The 18,245-nt window shown below is 31.4% G+C and overlaps 3 protein-coding genes and 2 long non-coding RNA genes across 6 annotated transcripts; 3 read left to right on the top strand and 2 right to left on the bottom strand.

Moving 5' to 3' along the window:
* The first annotated feature begins 2,128 nt into the window (after positions 1–2,128).
* LOC112539806 (uncharacterized) lies at positions 2,129–3,061 on the top strand. The gene is made up of 2 exons (XR_003083787.2): positions 2,129–2,268; positions 2,875–3,061. It is a non-coding gene; the product is annotated as an uncharacterized LOC112539806 (long non-coding RNA).
* Positions 3,062–6,902: 3,841 nt separating this feature from the next.
* LOC149093990 (uncharacterized) lies at positions 6,903–8,203 on the bottom strand. Its single transcript, XM_089266973.1, has 2 exons — positions 7,944–8,203; positions 6,903–7,560 (listed from the first exon to the last, which is right to left on the bottom strand). The coding sequence occupies exons 1-2, from the start codon at positions 7,952–7,954 to the stop codon at positions 7,107–7,109; spliced, it is 465 nt and encodes a 154-aa protein (XP_089123099.1). The 5' UTR covers positions 7,955–8,203; the 3' UTR covers positions 6,903–7,106.
* A 237-nt stretch (positions 8,204–8,440) lies between these two features.
* LOC107359623 (uncharacterized) lies at positions 8,441–10,089 on the bottom strand. The gene is made up of 2 exons (XM_015926137.3): positions 9,241–10,089; positions 8,441–9,160 (listed from the first exon to the last, which is right to left on the bottom strand). Exons 1-2 carry the CDS (start codon positions 9,383–9,385, stop codon positions 8,835–8,837), a joined length of 471 nt encoding a protein of 156 aa, XP_015781623.1. The 5' UTR covers positions 9,386–10,089; the 3' UTR covers positions 8,441–8,834.
* Positions 10,090–10,543: 454 nt separating this feature from the next.
* LOC112539804 (uncharacterized) lies at positions 10,544–11,713 on the top strand. Its single transcript, XR_003083785.2, has 2 exons — positions 10,544–10,922; positions 10,981–11,713. It is a non-coding gene; the product is annotated as an uncharacterized LOC112539804 (long non-coding RNA).
* A 569-nt stretch (positions 11,714–12,282) lies between these two features.
* Positions 12,283–17,958, top strand: LOC107359274 (transmembrane protease serine 3). Of its 2 annotated transcripts, XM_089266970.1 has the most exons (7): positions 12,283–14,187; positions 14,597–14,705; positions 14,826–14,872; positions 14,946–15,561; positions 16,443–16,857; positions 17,051–17,213; positions 17,822–17,958. In XM_089266970.1, exons 1-6 carry the CDS (start codon positions 14,115–14,117, stop codon positions 17,204–17,206), a joined length of 1,416 nt encoding a protein of 471 aa, XP_089123096.1. In that variant the 5' UTR covers positions 12,283–14,114; the 3' UTR covers positions 17,207–17,213; positions 17,822–17,958. The 2 variants fall into 2 exon arrangements, with proteins under 2 accessions (XP_089123096.1, XP_015781247.1); XM_015925761.3 differs by lacking the exon at positions 17,822–17,958 and having other exon boundaries at positions 17,051–17,305.
* Positions 17,959–18,245: the final 287 nt, after the last annotated feature.

Raw genomic sequence — 18,245 nt, 5'->3', positions numbered from 1 at the left:
TTTTTAGGTTTTACGCTCAAAGCGATAATAATAAGATGATAATGATGATGTTAGATGGTGACTGGTTAACTGTTTTCATTAAAAAATCATTGTAATCGTTCATTTAATTAGTCTTATTAAAAAGAGAGAAACAATCATTTCAATATCATTTCTCATTTATTGATTCAACTTTCAACAGTCAATTGTTTCAATTGAAGCAACAATTGTAACCTTTTTCGGGTTAGTCTGTTGTTCATTTTGCTGTCTTTCAATTGTGAACTTGAACGTGAAATTTATCTCCAATAATACAATTGAACTCAATTTCCACCCTGTTTTTGGTTGATGAGAATAAATATAACAGGGAAAGAAACAAAAAAAACAAGCAAAATGCGATGATAATATTAAATGGTCAACATTAAAAGCTATTGAAATGGTTTTAATTTAAAAGCACGAAAACAACAAAAAAAGGTTTCCTTCCAAATTGAATTGGTTTCACCTTTTGAAAGGCGTAAAAATAAAGGTTCAATTTAAGCGTGGATCAACACGATGATCATCTTATTTATCATCTTCATCAGATCTTCATCAGATTAAGGGAGAAGATGAAGAAGAAGAGAGAAAAAAATGAACATCAAAGTCATCTTGTATTACATAAAGACCATTGAAAAACTAATGGAATACATTGACTTTTCTTGTTTCTCAATTTCATTTATTTTCCTTTTCCATCTTCAACATCATAATATCAATTTCATTGTGATCAAACTGAATCAACAGTTAAACAGGGTCAATCAAAGGCATTCAAGGATAACATTGTTCGCCCTCCTCAACAATCAACCAACACCTCGATCCTCATCATCTTCATCATCTTCTCTCTTCTTCTCTCCCTTAGGCTTTTCAAACCTCAATGATCATCAACTAATGTAACCAACTTCCGACTAATCCATGAAGATGACGTTAATTTAATGTTCCTCTTCTTTCCAAGTTAACTCAATTTGTGTCTCTTCTTGTTACTCATCATCAGCTGTTTTTGTCCCAATATTTCATACCATTTGTCTAATGTATTAATATTGTCTCAACTCAATCAAGCGAATTGTTGTTTCCCTTAAAATGTCTTCTTTTTGTTCAATTTCAATTGCCTTTTTGCTACATTATTCAACCCTTTTTATCATTACATTTCTGACCCTTTTCATAACGCTATTCACCGTTAACATGTTTAATAATCATTTAAAGCTTGATCACTGACTTTTCATTGTTACTGTTTTATATTCACAACCTTTTATTTTTAGGTTTAGATTCTGGTTACAACAACCCAAAATACCGAAAGTAACTTGCACTTTCAAATAATTGTTTTAAATCAACTCTGATTACCTTGATTATCATCTGAATTGTTGAACAATCTTCTGATGAAAACAAATGGTTGGGAGAAAAGAGCCAACAATTGTTACTCTTGTTACCAGTGATTATTAATTTAATTACATTCTTGCGATGATCCAATGATCTTGATCATCAAGGGAAACCAGTTTTTGGTTAGTTAACCAGAATTGGTAACTTGATTAATACACTAATCATAATGCTAATCATAATAATAGTAATTTTTTCTTTTCTCTTGTTTTTATACTCTTTCTACCATTGATAACCGGTTATCAATTAGTTGTCATGTTGTATTAACAACAACAACCATAATGATAATCAAAACCCTTAAGCTAGAACGGTTAAATCATTTTCATCGTTTCCATCATGATTCATGATTAGTATTAAATACTGATCTCAGGCAAATAAACAAATTAAATCACCTTCAAAGAGGCAAACAAAAACAAATCATCAACATAATTTAAAGTTGAATGAAATTTGGGTAAAAAAAGGAGACCAAAAAAAACTGGTAAAAAAAGGAGTGTTTCAAGAGTTTAGACTGTTTTGTTTCTTGCTACTAACTGTTAACTTAATTTTTATTGTTGTGTTGATAATAGTCTCAAGGCTTACATGATTATAACACTTGATTATAAAGGTTTCCCTAATTATCAACTTTGGTTCCCATGATTGATTTAAGCTGATATTGAGTGTCGAGAGATCAACATTGGCTTCTTTCATGGTTATTATGGTTTGAAGATGATAAAAGTCAAAGAGAGGAGTCATTTTGTGGTTTGATAATGCCAATAATGTAAAGATGAGAATGATGATGAAAAGGAAAGAGAAGATGAAATTGGCTTAAAATTGGATTAAACCAGAAAAAAAGGAAAATCTGTTGAAGATAAAACGCTAAGGAAAACAAGTCTTGACTGTTAAACCCTTAAGGTAAATACATCTTCTCCATCATCCTCTCATCTTCATAGTCATCATTTTCATCATCTCATCTTCCATTTTAAGTATCTTCACATTGATATTTCCGATCATCTAAATGAGTTTGCTTAGGCCTTTAGCAATTAATTTTTAAACCTAAGAGAGTGACTCTTGTCCCATGAAAATAGTTTGGTTACAAGGGTCTACACATTAAATTGATAATCCACTTAATCTTTATTTTCACCATTTCCACCTATTTCATCCTTCACTTTATCATCGTCATCTTATTCATCATTATCCTCTTCATCATCATTCTCATCATTTTCATCATCTTCTTTGATATATTCCCATAACTTGAGTAAACCCAACTTGGCCGTTAGTCGTGAATTTTACAACCTAACAAAGTCCCTCTTGGCCCATCAAATGAACATTCATAATAATGGTCTTTTACATGATAGTATATTAATGTATTTTTTTATCCATTTCATACTCGCCCTCATCTTCACCATATTAATCTTTAAATTTTTGCTCATCTTTCATCCTTCTTTCATCATTCTCTTCATTTTCATTTTCCATCATTTTTCTCTCTCTCTTCTCTCTGATCTTCATCTAATGTCAAAGATGATTTGAAGGATAATCAATATTCGAGCAAATAATTGGCCAAAAAATGAAAGATGATCGAAATGCTGATCATCATTAAAATCATTTTTCTCATCCTCATCAAACTTGTTCAACTCATACATTTGATGAACAATTTATTTTTAACAAGACACGCTTTTTTATTAAACTCAACATTTCATTATCAAAAGCCAAAGTCACTAAATTCAATTTACTTTTGACTAACAGACAAAAAAACCGAGAAAACCATTTAATCTTTTAAATAAATTTAAACAATTGTCATTGTCTTATTCACGTTAATCATTCACAATTAACAGCGATTATGAATCAACAATTTTCATCTTTAAATAATCTTCCATCTTCAGGTAACAACAGCAAGAAATGATTGAATGAATTAAGTGAGAAATTTTATTGCATTAAAAATTTGTGTCTTTGATTGATGAGATGCTATTTTAATAGCTTTACAGGTAAACTTGATCATCAATTTAAACCTGAAACCGGGCCTGGACCGCACCTTGATCAACCTGTAATCCAATCCATTGAGTCTTTTGTCAACAATTTATTGATTAAAATCACATTTCAATATTGATTCAAATGATAGCGAAACCCACATTGAATAGACTAGAAGAAGAAGAGCAACAACAAAAAGAGACTTTTATTAATTACAATTAATTAACCATTATCCTGTCTTCCTATTTAGGTGCAACTCTATTAATACAACTCATTAAGCCTCACCTTAATCATCAGTCTTTACGTTAATTAATTAATTAAAAGAAAAGTGTTTAAATTGTTAAACATTGACATTACAAAAAAGCTATCAAGTGTTGAGGCAAAGAGTCGGTAAAGGTTAACCCAAAATTTTCAAATTTCTCAAATTTTGCTATTCTTTCATTTTGATTGAATCAATTGATTAACAGTTAATTGTTCAACTCAACTATCAAATGAAAATCAATTGTAAAATTAAATTGTCAGTTGATAACATTTGACTGTATGCTGATCAATCACAAGAGACTCTCAATTCAATCTCAACTTACTCCATCTTTCCAACTGTTCATTGATAGTAATCAAGTTGATTATGTTAACAGTGTAATGAAGATGATGGCTTTTCGTGGGTTGATTAAGTTTCCCAGTTAATCAGTTTTAATCAATTTTAAATTAGTTGTGATTCTAGTTTCATCAAGTGATGATCAGAGTGTAACTCAACTCGTGTAGGATTCACAATGAGCAACAAATGGCTAAACCTGTTGAATAGTTGATTAACCAATGAACAATGAACATTTTCACTTTCAACTTTACCATTTCAAAGCTGATTATAAAGATAATCTCAACAGCTCTTAACCTTGATTAATCTCATGTTTACCTTTTCAACAATCTTCATCTTTTTTTAAAACATTTTATTCAAAAAAATACAAATCATAAGACACACATAAATTAATTGCTGCTCCTCATCAAACATTCAAAGTGTCATCCAATGGTAATGAGACAATTGCATTGAAACGAAGCAAATCTTGAAACTTTAATTTTTTATTAGATTTATTAATATATCTCAAGGTTTAACAGTAATTTGTTTAATCAATTAGTTGATTGTTGAAGACAGTTGTCCAGCCGTTAATTGCAATTGAATACCTAAACTATCTTTAATGACAATCAGTAACCTTCAATTAACATTACAAGTTGAAAATTGAACATTATTTCAATTTCCTCTTTAAACTTGAGTTGATTAAATGATCAATGTTGATTAAAATATCTATGAGTAACCAAATTAATACATTTCCTGTTTCAAGACACCAATTAAATGAGTCACAATTAGATTGGTGAGAAAAGTCAGAAACAAATGAATAAAAAATGAGCATAGAAAAGGCCTTTTCTTTCCATGAAAATGTCAGCATTTATGAAAAGACAAAAATGTTCAAAGAGAAATGATATTTCCATTGAAAACCCATTGATTGTCAAAGGTTTAAGTTTAATCTTCCAAATTAAATCAGTTGTTGTTCATGATTTTACTCATACAGATGTAATGAGCCTGATTCTTGATCATTTGGTGAGGAATGAAGATGATTTGATGTGTGTCAAAAGACAAGTTGTTCATTTGATCGGAAAAATGGCCTCAACTCTCGGCATAAGGAAGACGATGGCAATATGGTTGGTTGACTTGACAAAATGGCTTTATCCCAATCACCAGAATCATTAGTATCATCACTGGTATCATCAGTAAGCAACAGTTGAAGTACCCAAAAATGTAACCCAAAAATTGATTGTAATTCAATTGTGTATTAGAAGCATGAAAGTGATTTTTTTATCCTTTTTCATGTTCAATCCTTTTCTCAATAACTTCATGAGACCAGACAAGAAAAGGTGAAAATAATTTGACTACAATTTATCATTACGACTTTAAAGGTATAAACATTTGTTAATCATTTTAAAACCTCAAAGTGTTTCTTTAATCATCATCATCAATCAATCAATTGAATAAAAATATTTACCTCCACAATTTTCATCATTTTCATTATTCATTTTTTCTCACCTGATCATTTCCATTAACATAAATTGTGGTTAACATCAACTTTTCAATTGAAAGTAAAAAATTTGATCGATTTCAACTAATTGTAAAATACTGTTAACCAATGAATGTGTTGATCAACAGATTTCTGGTCATCTTCAATTGAAGATACTTTTTGCTCCTCAAAACTTGTAAATTAACCAGAAAAATGGTTAACTTTTACAAGGTAAAAGCAGAAAAATTTCTGTGTAAATTATTTTCTCAATGTTTAACATGAAAATTCCTGAAGAAGAAGGTCAACTTGTTTAGCCTTAAAACAAGGTAACATTGACTTTTTAAAGGAATCACATGTTTGCAAATGTTACCTGGAAAAAAAGAAGAGAGAAGATGAAAGATGATTATCATGCCTTAGGGAATCAACAATAAATTTTAAGGCAATTTGTCTTCTTTTTTTTGTTAACTTTTTTGTTGAAATAAGAGAGAAAAAAATGCTTCCAAAGCGTTTTGTTGTTTTACCTTTTAGGTGTTTCTGTTGGTATTTTTGGGGTCAACAGATTAACTTAATTCAGTGTTAATATCACACGGACACGTTTGCATCTAATGATATCTTTAATACAATTGAAAATGAATAGCCAATCAGTTGATCAATTTTTGTTGCAGTTTTCATCTCTTCTCCTTGTGTTTAACCTTTAACATGATCAACCTTTTAATCCAGTTTTTATTGTTGTCTATGAATATGATTGTGATTAAAATGGTAATCAATGTTGATTTGAAGATAATTTGTGATTGTCTTTGGTTAATCCCAATTGCTTTGGGTTGTTCATTGGATTCAATTGCTTTTTTATACTCTTCTCAAGTTGACGTTTTATTGATAAGATGAGACAATTGAGATTACTTTGATTGTGTTAATCAATTAATTGCTCAATAGTTTAATTATAGCTTAAGAAATGTCTAATTGATTGACATTTGTCCTGTCAAATCAGGCCTTTAAGTGTAATCTTGAAAGGTAAACATTAAAGCTTAAATCAATATCAACATTGCTGCTGATATTGAGTCTACTATTGAGTTTGAATGTTCACGTTAATCTATTTCTTGGTATTGTCAATAAATACTGGCAAGAAATGGTTCAAACAACTAATTTTTGGTAAATTTTTAGGTGAAAACATTCACTGGTTTTCAGGGAAAAGCAAAAAGATTCACTGTTTTTACTGAACATTTCTCAAAATTTCTTGGCTAATAAATTGATTCTTTTATTAATTGTTGACCATTTTTCATCCAGAAGCTTGACTTGTCTATTAACCTTCTTTGAGGAACTTGAATGTACGTTTAAAAATACAATTTAATTGATTACAAAAACAAAACTCGCCAATTGCTGAGTCAAGTTGTTGGATGAGAATCAAGTAAATTTCAATTTTCGATTCTGATTGACAATCTTTTTAAACAGTGATTCAACAAATGCGATTTACAGGTTGATGTTGATGGATTAACAATTACAGTAAAGCATAAAGATGAATATTTGGCTCAAATTGAGTTGAAAGTAAGCAAAAAAAGAAAATCTTTTTTAATATCAAATTATTGGTTATATTTACAGGCAAATAATTGATTAAATATAATATTAAGAGAAAATAGAATTAGCTATTTTCAATAAAATTAGCTTAATTGTGCGTATATTTTTACATTAGCATTTGGTTTTGAGGTTTGTGTTTGACACTTGAAGTAAGTTGAAGCAAATCATTTAAGCTTTTGCAAACCTTTGATTATTGTAACCAAATCGTGTGATTGCTGATTGAACTTCCCTTACCAAAACAGAGATTGGCTTTTCATTGAACAATGAACGTTTCTTTCGACCAGCAGTTAAATTGATTGTCCCAGTTGTTACCATTGCAGTGGCAAAGAGGCTAAACACAGGTAAAACTAAAGCTCCGATACCAATGATAAAAGCAACCGGGATAAGCCAGTAATAATCGGCTCGTCCATACAACTCATGACTTGGATCCCAATAATCGTATCGATGGTGTCTCCAAAGGTCAATTGGATAGGGACGAGGTTGAATTGGATATTCCCAGTAAGGTGAACCTGAAGCTGTTCCTGAAGTGTAAGCCTGAGATCCTGATCCTGTTAGATAGGAGGACACCATTGGTGGTGTATAATCCAGTGATGAGGTTTCATTGGATCCATTAACTTGTAAACTTGGCAGTAAAATTGTAATCAAAGTAAACAAAATAAACATTTTTAAAAGAATTTGCTTCTTTGACTAAAAAAATTATTGGTAATTGGTGTAAGTTATCTGGTTAAGGATTAGGTTTGGGTTCACATTAAAATTGAGGTATTTTGGGTTATCATTTGGAAACTTCAATATTGGATAGAGTAACATTTGGGTTGAAGAGTGGGCAAGCAATAAGCACTGGCAGTGGAAAAGAGTTGATCTTATAGTGATGGCCACAGTCTGATTATTCACAATTTACCAGGATAAGAGTGAGATGGAATTGAAGAGGTTATGGAATGTTAAGAAGTTGCTGAAAAATAAAGAATGGTGAAAAGTAAATTGAATTGAATGAACAGATGAAATTACCTTTTGATCATTTTTGATATCCTTGTTGAAATGTTTCGCTTTGTGGGTTACATTGAAAGGGGTTAAGGAGCCGAAGCTGATGAGATCCTAGAGTTACCTTTGTTTACTTCATGTTTATCAGTAAACACATGAAATGGTAAATTGGTGAATCTTTTTAAACAATTATTGACCTGATTAAACTAGGACCATTTCAAGTACATCAAGTGTACTTCTATTGTGGATCCATTTTGCTGCTTCTCAAAATCACAAAAATCTTGCTATTGTAATGGATTCATTGAAGTCATTGAGACAATTTAGTTTTGTCTTTCCATTTTATCCGCTCTTTCTCAATGTTTGATGTATTTTCAACAAATTTTCATTGTTGCGTCTCTTTTACGGTTAATCATAAGATATTGTATCTCCAACAGAATTGACTTTTCACTTTATAATATCATCGTTTCGGATTGCCTTTTTTGTCATTCCTATTGAAAAATATAAATTGTTTGATCAGCATTCACTTTGAGATTGATTGTAACTGAATATTATTTGTTATTGTCATCATTTTACAGAGGGTTTGTTGGATAAAAGTTGCCTTTTATTTATTGCTTGTATGATTGAACTGCATCCAAGCGTTAAAATAGTCACAAAATTTGGACCAACTAATCATCAAAACAAAACATTTGCAATACAATTAGTAAAATTAAAGGGAAAATAATCAACAAAATAAAACAAAAAGAGTGAGAAATTGAAAAAGTGAAAATACATGTATTGTTGCGAAAAGTTTCATTCTCAATGATTAGTGTTGATAAGATCTTGGAGATCTTTAATCTCTTGGATTACCAGAATCAGGATGATGGAATGTATGTTTACTTAGTCCAAGAACTGGATCAGGTTTGGGTCAATGTTAGATTATTATGATGTATATTTTTCGATGGATGATTCCAAATTTTTCAAGACATTGATCATCATATCATTAAGGAAGCCAGATGATGAATCAGTGGATCGTCGTTTTCGTCCAGCAGGCAAATTGGATGGGTAAAGAACATGGGCAATGAATGATGTTAAGAATGGAATCAGCATGAGGCCAAGACCGAAAAGAAGGACGATTGGGATTAAAGGAACCATATCAAATCTTCCAGTTGAGGAAAGGGTGCTTGGAGTAGCGTGGCCCCACATGGAGTAGTTGGGATCAAATCCTGATCGTGATCCTCGAGCGCGAGTGGATGATGTCCCATTGACTGTTAGAGATTGAAACAAAAAACAAGCCGAAAGTAGTAAATATAAGTGGAATGATTCCGCAAATTTTTTAGCTAATTACCTTTAACATTGCTTTTGGATGATCCTGAGGTCAAGGGTGATGATGATGGGGTTGAAGTTGTAGATGTTGGTGGTTTGGCAAGTGAAAGGCTAACCAAACAAGCAATGGTAACAGCAAGAATAAGGGTTGACTTGATTGAAATCATTTTGATTTGGATTTTTTGGTGGATAAAGTTTGGCTTGGAAAGTGAAATAAACAGGTAAAAGACACACAGTTAATCACTACTGGATTGAAAAGTAGACTAAATTTGATAAAATTATAAGGGATTTAATACACAAGTTAATGTAAGGAAAAGTGTTAAAGCTGTAAATCGCTGTTGGCTGCTGTTATGAGATGTTATGATTGAAGATGGAAGATTGAAAGTGATGTTCTCTGTCATCGTGGTGGACATTTTTATATCTGATTAAAATCCTGGATGGGCTTGACACTTCGAATAATGGTTAAGGTGTTAGTAATGCTAATGCGAACGATGAAAGTAAGAGATGAATAAAGGGCTAACTAAAAGGGAAAGAAGAGAAAGGGATAAGCCAGACGAAAGTAATGGAGGCAAAAGTGAACTTTTAGTCATTCTTTTGATTCCCTTTGTTTTCCGATTAGCCATTGTCACCAGGTTAATGGAAGTTTCTGGTTAACTGAAAATGCTTATTTTTGTAAACACTTTAAATATACTTTCTTTTTCTGGCAACACTTTCTTATTATATTTTCATTTTCTTTCTATTATCATAGATGATTTATAATTTACTAATTCATTTCACCGATTCACTTTTGTCTTCATTTTTTTGTGCTGCAATCCTGTTCAATACACATATCTATATATTGTCACTTTCTTTACCTTTTTGTATTGAATTTTGTGCTTTTTTCACTTTGATTTTCAACTTTTCGCTCTGATTTACACAACTTTCATCTTTCTTTTGATACATTTTCATCTATTAATCTTCGTGTTTTCATCACCATTAACTGTTGACTAACCTGTGCTTTGCAGATATTAAAAGTGAAAAGAGTTTGCCAAGTTAAAGATTCATGTTAACATGAATTTAAATTAAGACAATGCTACGCTAAACATAATGGAAAACACTTTTTACATTATTTTAACCAACCATATTTAGCAATTTATTATTCTTGCCTTTACTCAGACCATGACATTGGTAGATCATGCTAATCCTCATTTGCTTGGAACACCGATTCGACTCAAATGAAAGTGAAAAAAAGTGTAACTTTCAATCTTGATCGCAAGGATAACAGTGAACTACGTAAGTTTACCATACAGCATTTATAACTTTATGCAAGAAAATTGTGTTCGTCAAGTAAAATTAGAATATAAAATTTCAATATTTTTGATAAAAAATTGGGTAAAATAATTGGTGAACATGGATTAAAGATCAAAAGTAATATTTATTGCAGGTATTTTTTATGAAATACTTGATACAAGAGAGCTGTTGAAAGTCACATTTTTGTACTGATCAACAGTTAATCACCGAATTACCAATCATTTTGATCGACTACCAACAAAATTGAATTGAAATAATTACAATTGGTTGGACAAACAACAAAATACAATTGGACAGTAACAAACATTGACAATAAACAATTGTTGAAGGTTAAAGTGGTAAGCTTGTCCAGCTTGATTGCAAAGCTTAATCATACAATCACGGATATATGTTGAAATGGTTAACCAGCAGCAAGTGAGTGATTTAATATTTAAGCTTAATCTCATTTTAATACTTATTTTCATCAAATCAGCTTAAATCAAAAGCAGTAAAAAGAACCAAACAATAAACCAGAAAAAACAACCAAGAAAACCAAATCAGGGTAAGGAAAAAAAGTCTAGCCGTCTTCAAGATGCTTGTTTATTTACTTTGATTGCGATTATAGCTGTTCATCATCTATTTTGATTATTTGATCGTCACATCTTACATGAAAAACAAATCATCAAATATTGATTATTTCAAGGGCAACAAATAATCTGATTGATTAAATCATTCTTTATTCGCATGCAAGCATCAAAAGACCAATAACCCAAACTGATCCGATCTTCACAGTTATCAATACAAAGCAAATGATTGGTATTCTTGTCACTGTATCGATTGAATAATACAAATCTAATTGGCCTTCAATCCGACCAGATTAGCGTTTTGAAAGTCCGCCATTAAGAGTCAAGTTGCTCATCTTGAAGAAGAGTTGAAATCCTGTGATTTTAGCATAACTTTACGGGAAAAACCATTGACTTAATCAGTCTCCAATTTTAATCAACAGTAAGATAATAACCATCCAAGGAGCGACCATGTTAAATGAACATTCGAGACAAGCCATGTTTCTCCAACTTTGACAATTGGTTAATGGAAGCTGTTAATTTTACCAATTAAAAGAAACTTGGCTGAATAACTGGAAATCTATTCATCATTGATACAAATTGTAAACCATAGATTTAGCTTTTGAACAAATTAAACGAAACCGTAATTGTTAACCAGATAAATTGCAGTTTGAGACGTCTTTTTGCACTCGTTGATTCGCGATTCTTATTTGTTTGCTTTCCATTTGCGTTTCACACGCAAATCTTGAGTTATCCTTGGTGGTTGTCAACTGAAAAATGTTGCCTTCATTATAAATATCATGTTCAACCCGATCAACTGTTGACTTTAAACTGCTTTTTTGGCTCATCGTCTGAACGTTGATGATTTTGATTTGATTTACCACAATATTAACCATTAATATTTTTGTTAATCAGTCAGCTCTTTCCAGTTGAAGAGAAACAAATTGATTGAATCCGTATTTTGGCCAAATTAAAATTATAATGGTTCAGCTTTTCTTCCTTTCAAGACATTGTTGATGTTTGAAATTAAAACGTAAAGTTAATGAGCAAAATCTAATGTTTCAAGTCAATCATTTAAATGATCATAATGATGATTGAATAGAGTTGAGATGATGATAATGAGAGCAACTTCCCCTTTATCATGAGTTGGTGAGGTTCATCATCTAATCATTATTATTCACTTATCTAAATAATTTCAACGTTTATGTACATTTTTTGTTTCTCCAGTTAACAGTTTACATTACAAACATGTTAAATTGTGATGTGGATCTTTGATTAGTTGGTTGATTAAATATTATCCATGGTAAATGATTGATTATAGTTTAATACCTTTAATTAAAGGCAAACTTGGTGTAAATTGATTTAGAAACACTTCTTTTCTTTCTCCTGTTGTGTTGCTGTATTTTTGTGTATTTTGTACAATGTATCAGTTGTGAAATGATTCATGATAATTTCAATTGATTGTTGAAGGTTGTTGATGGTGCAGGTATAAGTTCACTTTTTGTTTGATAGTTGAATGGCTTTAGCTTTTAAGAGACTAATTTTACCATCAAAATTGTTACAATTACCAAATTATACAATCAACTTGGTTTCAATTTGCATCAGCTAAAGGTATCACAAGTAGGTCGGAATTTGGTACAAAAATTCAGAAACCATTCTAATTGCAAGTTGTCATCATCAATATTATTGAAATATCAAATCAAATTTGCTATCTAATTGGTAAGACAGGCGGTTAGTATGTGTGGTTGAAGGGAAATCTGGTCTTTACAATAGCACTTTACCAGCCAATTTGAGTGTTTTCTTAGCAACAATCTTATGCATGAGTTTAACAAATATTTGCCGAGTTATTAACTCAATTAACAGTATCCAGATGATCATAAATTAAATTCCCGTTGAATGTTGATAATAGAGTAATAGTCGAATGATTGTTTTCATGTCATTTTGATGAAGGATTGAACAGTTTGAAGATATGGTAAAATTTGACGAGTTGATACCAAAAATAAATGAGGCGACTTTAAACAAAAGAATATCTTCTGAAAAAATCATTGCAAAGATAAGTTGGATAATAATCCTAGAATAAATCACTTGTCAACAATTATCACAATTTCTGGGCAACAACAATCCATTTTGATAGATTGTAATGGATGTAAACAAGAGTGAGAAGGAAATGATTAGTGAAGAAAATATAATTAACAAAATATCAATGGTAAACAAGAGCAAAAAACTGGTCACAAGATAACCTCAACTTTGGGTTCACTGGCTGTGAAGCTATGTGGAGTTGAAACAACATGTTCAAGGAATTGTAAAAACTATTGATTCAAGGCTGGAATAATGTTAATATCCTGAAAAAAACTAGATTAATTGAGCAACAATTATCATGAAAAATATTTCTTAACCCATTAACCGGCTTGATATTTGCTAAAACAAAAACAGAAGATCGCCCTTTTTTGCTAGCTTTTAAACGGCTAAGAAATCAGCTGATTGAGACTGGTGAGGTCATTACCAGAAAGTGTTGGCTCTATTGTTTTACTTTTGTGTTTTAATTTGGTCTTTATTAAGCGATACTAAATTTATTGTTTTCTAGTTTGTGATTAATTTAATTGGGTAAGATTGATTTATCAACGTTTAACTGTTTCAATCAACAGGATACTAGAAGAAAAAGAAAGGATCCACAAAAATGAGTTAACACAGAACAGGAAAAAGAAAGTCTCTTTTGGAGGGAAAACGGATGAATATATTATATTATATCTTCATAACCGGAAGGATGGAAGATCAACAAATCGCTGTGAATTTTGTATTTCAATTTTCATTTATGGATAATATCTGCTCATTAACTTCTTAAATTAATTGTTGGTTTCTTTTGGTATGAGCTGGTAAAAAACAGTGGAAATACATTTTGTGCCTTTTGGTGGTTGCCTTTCATTTTAGGTATCTTTTGACCTTTTAACTCTTCTGTTTCGGCCGCTGATTCAACATTTTAATTGTGCCCAGGATATTGTCTTGTGTGTTTGCTTCCTGTTCTGTACTATATGCTAATTTAATGAATTGATATACAATCAATTCAATGGCCAACAATGTTTATTCAAAGTTTCCATTGACTATTTTTACCATTTTTCTTGTGTTTGCCTTGGCTAAAGGTATGGATATATCCCTTCATTTCTTCATTAATCATCTCTGTGTGTGTATTGATGAAAGCTGGATTCATCTCATCTATTCTTAACGTACATATTTTTCAAAGCTTTACGGATCCAATTATTAATTAACTAGCTATCTGTTTACTTTTAAATTCTTGAGAATCAAGACTCTTGTTTTCTTAAGAAAGTCCCATGTTAGATCCGTAGGGTGAGTAATGCTACTGCAAGTGCCTTTGGTGAATTTTTAAAGGAAGTTACTGTTGAATGATGAAATACGAATCCTCAATGAAATCTGAAACAACCAGTCAACTGCTTCAATATTGTTTCCAATCCTTTCTTCAATGAATTTAAATCATTACCATGGCTCATTCACTGATTGTGTATTCCCCCTTTTTTCTCTAACCCTTTTCAGAAGTCAATTCGAGTGACATAGTTTTTCCTGATGAAAAAACTCCAATTAACGATGATACTGAACATCGATCTGAACGATCTCTAGGACTTCTCAGGAAATATATCAAAGGGTGAGATGGAAAAGAGCATTCATTAATGATTGTGAAATTGTTTCTAAAACTGTCATTCACAAACTGTTGAGCTCAACTCTTAATAAACTTAAAATTTTTTTTTCTATTCTCTAACACAAGGATTGTGAGAATCGGTGAAAGTTTGCCTGAACCCGGACCAAATTCAGGTAAGAATTGCACGATTGAGTCAGTGAATATACTTATTGACTGTTATCATTTCATTTATACTATTTTATCTAGGACTATCAATTCGTTTACCATTAGGACCCTTATTTAAACCCAATAGACGGGGTGATCAAAGTGGCGAATATGAAAATGTTAATCCACCTCATAGACCACCTTACAGACCTCCAGAAGAAATGCCTGAACATCCACCGTACAGGCCACCAGATAACGGATATAGACCAACAATGAGACCTTCTTATCCTTCTGGACCCAGAGTTGATCCAAATAACCATGGATATGGTCCAAATGGAAATGTTATTTACTTTACAACGGAATCTTCATATCATACACCTGATTATCTTGGTGGCTCAGTTTCACAGATACCCTATCAACCTGAGTCTCATTATTCAACACAAGCACCCACCCGAAGACCAAATGTCCATAGACCTTCATCGGGTTACCATCAGCAAAGTACAACAAGGAAACCTAATCGAAACCCAGGCTCTCAGAATGAAGGCAACTGTGGAGTCCGCCGAGGTGATATTAAAGATCGTATTATTGGAGGCCGAGACACGGAATCAAATGAATTTCCCTGGCAGGTTGCATTGAAAGACCGTTCTCAGGGAGTTTTCTGTGGAGGTGCAATTATCGGTAAAAGGTGGATTATCACAGCAGCTCATTGTGTTGTCAAGTAAGTTAACATAACTGTTTAATGATATTCATCATCACGATTGAGATAGACTATATGTAAATACTAATCAATAATCAATTGTCATTGAAAAGTTCAATAGCATTTCATGCTAACTTTATATCTTTTGAAAAAAATACAAAACAATGAACTCTTTCCACCTTCATTAAAGGGTAAGATCATTTAATTTTTCAGATTCACATGATAATTTGTTTCACAAAGTGATTAAAAAATGAAATGATCAAATTGATAATAATTCAATGTCCTGTATGCTTGGCATGAATCCATTTTTTAAAAATTATTTTATTCATAATTTAGCTTTTCATAGAACTAGTCAATAATTTCAATTCGAATCCATCAATCTTTAAATTTATATCGATATTTTTACCTGGGCTTGTTTTGTTATTTTAAACCTTGAAGCTTGATTTTAACAATTGGTGACACAAAATGACTTTCATTATTACCTGAGATTTCTTCATCAAATTTTTTTAATCCTGATTACTGTTGCTTTGATTCTGTTGATTCATGATAAATCTTATTCTGACTAGTGTTGAATAAATCTTATCAATGTTATTCAACTATTTGTTACCTCATTTATTAATGAATTATCTTGTCAGCGTTTTTTTATTTAACCAAATCTAACTAAATAATGACCCTTGTTCTTGATTTCTTTGATTAACTTTCAATGACTATCGCTTTGCATGTAACAATTCAAAATTTCAATTTTTCATCAACAAATCATATTAGTATACAGAAATCAATTTACACACAACAAGAAAAAAAATGTCTCACTCAAGCTTGCACCAGTTTGAACCCAATTTAGAGAACAACTGATTGATCTATTCTATTATTAACCTGTAATTAATTTTAATTGATCATTCCAGACTTCGTGATCTTAATTCAATTCGTGGTTTGGTTGGATCCAACTACCTGGAAGACTCTTCACTTCAAGAGATACAATTTGACAAAATGGTTTCTCATCAAAGCTATCGATCAGACACATTTGAGAATGATATTGCATTATTACATAGCAAATCTGATTTACCCCTTTATCCGTCCACATCATCCATCAACAGCATTTGCTTGCCCCGTGAAAAAGATACAAATTTCAATGGTAAAGGAACCATTGCTGGATGGGGTCGAACCTCTGAGGGTGGTTTTGATACATCTGAGACTCTTTTAGCCGCAGATGTTGACATTTTAAATGATGGAAAATGCAGAGAATATTATTCAGACAGGTTTAAATCAGGTAAACAAATATGTGCTGGAATTGAGGAAGGTGGCCGTGATTCATGCCAGGTAAATGAGTAACGTTTAATCATATAATTGAATGGATGATAAACTTACTAAATCATTTGACTCAACATTGTTCAAATTATTGGCTAGATTTTCATCGTTATCTTTTAGTATTTCCTGGTTGAACAGTTTTAATGGAACTCTAATTAAATTCTCTTCTCTTTCTTTTTTCCTCTTTCTCTTTCTCTGTTTCCAGGGTGATTCTGGAGGTCCATTAATCAAAGAGGTAGACAATAAATCCGTTCTAGTTGGGATAGTCTCTTATGGAAGAGGTTGTGGTCGTCGACGGTCACCAGGAGTTTACACAAAAGTTTCCCATTATGTTCATTGGATTCGAGCACAGATGCAATAATTTACTAAAGGGTTCCTAAGAATAAGTGTTAATAGATTCAAATGCAAAAATTAACGGTTTTTAACAAGGATATTAAAAAAACAAAGTTATAAAATGAAAGACTGCACTCTGCTGTTTAATTAAATACCAAAATTAGACTTAATTTCGTGAAGTAAACATGCTAAATAAGGCCAAACGCGATTCGATCTCAAAAAGAGGAATTTCACCCTATGGGAAAAATAGTGCATTACTCAAAGCTAATTTTTACTTTATTTTTACTGGTTGCGGAAAATGGCCTCACATTAGTTAGAAAAGGGGAAAAATGTCAAAATTTGCGCCAGGCTCGTTCTATTGAGAGGTTCTGAGTGTTGTGTTGCGCTGAAAAGGTCGAAGTAAAAAATCTAGCAACGAATATCTCTGATTCTAAAAAAAGTTGGGTGAAATTGTCGAAAAAAGTAGCTATTCGTTCTGGAATTAATAAAATAAAAAGTCTTGACTCGAAATTTTTGAAAACTTCTAAAAATGTTGTATGCAATGTTTAAAAAAGATTGCAATTTCAAAAAATGGATTAAGTAATCAATTTTGCTAAAAAAATTCATTTTATGTTCATTAACACTTATTCTTAGGAACCCTTTAGATTTTATTATGGTCTACCATTATACTCCTGATTGCTAGTCCGATCCACGAAATCCGATTGATTCACTACTCAAGCTCAAGACCTCGTCAGTTTATTTTCACCTTTTTCAAGATATATTACAGCTGCAACAATGAAATACAGCAACAATTAAGAGCTTGTTCTTTAAAATGCTCAAATCTAATACAAATCTTACAGACTACAATTGAGATTACAATTCTGGTCTCAAAACAAACACTTGTTTCTTACTGTAATTTATTTATATTTTATACAACAAAAATGCTTTAGACTATAATTTTTTCTATTGTTGATCTAATATTCAAATAAAAGAACGGGAATTACTTAAATGTTAACTTTGAAATCAATTGTACAAAAAAATAACATGCAATATCAGTAAAAGTCCAAAACGACTTAACTCTTGACAAA

Source organism: Tetranychus urticae, chromosome 2 (assembly GCF_039701765.1).
Source record: "Tetranychus urticae isolate SD_2017Ah chromosome 2, NJAU_TeUrti_SD_1.0, whole genome shotgun sequence".
In the NCBI taxonomy this organism is placed as follows: Eukaryota; Metazoa; Arthropoda; class Arachnida; order Trombidiformes; family Tetranychidae; genus Tetranychus; species Tetranychus urticae.
Note: the sequence above shows the minus strand (reverse complement) of the source record. Positions and strands in the feature narration are given on the sequence as shown.

Coding starts and splice junctions, on each gene's coding strand:
- LOC107359274 (XM_089266970.1), top strand. CDS start 14,115: ATGGCCAACAATGTTTATTCAAAGTTTCCATTGACTATTTTTACCATT. Junction 14,188..14,596: donor TGTGTTTGCCTTGGCTAAAG/GTATGGATATAT, acceptor AACCCTTTTCAG/AAGTCAATTCGAGTGACATA. Junction 16,858..17,050: donor GTGGCCGTGATTCATGCCAG/GTAAATGAGTAA, acceptor CTCTGTTTCCAG/GGTGATTCTGGAGGTCCATT.
- LOC107359623 (XM_015926137.3), bottom strand. CDS start 9,385: ATGATTTCAATCAAGTCAACCCTTATTCTTGCTGTTACCATTGCTTGT. Junction 9,161..9,240: donor ATCCAAAAGCAATGTTAAAG/GTAATTAGCTAA, acceptor AATCTCTAACAG/TCAATGGGACATCATCCACT.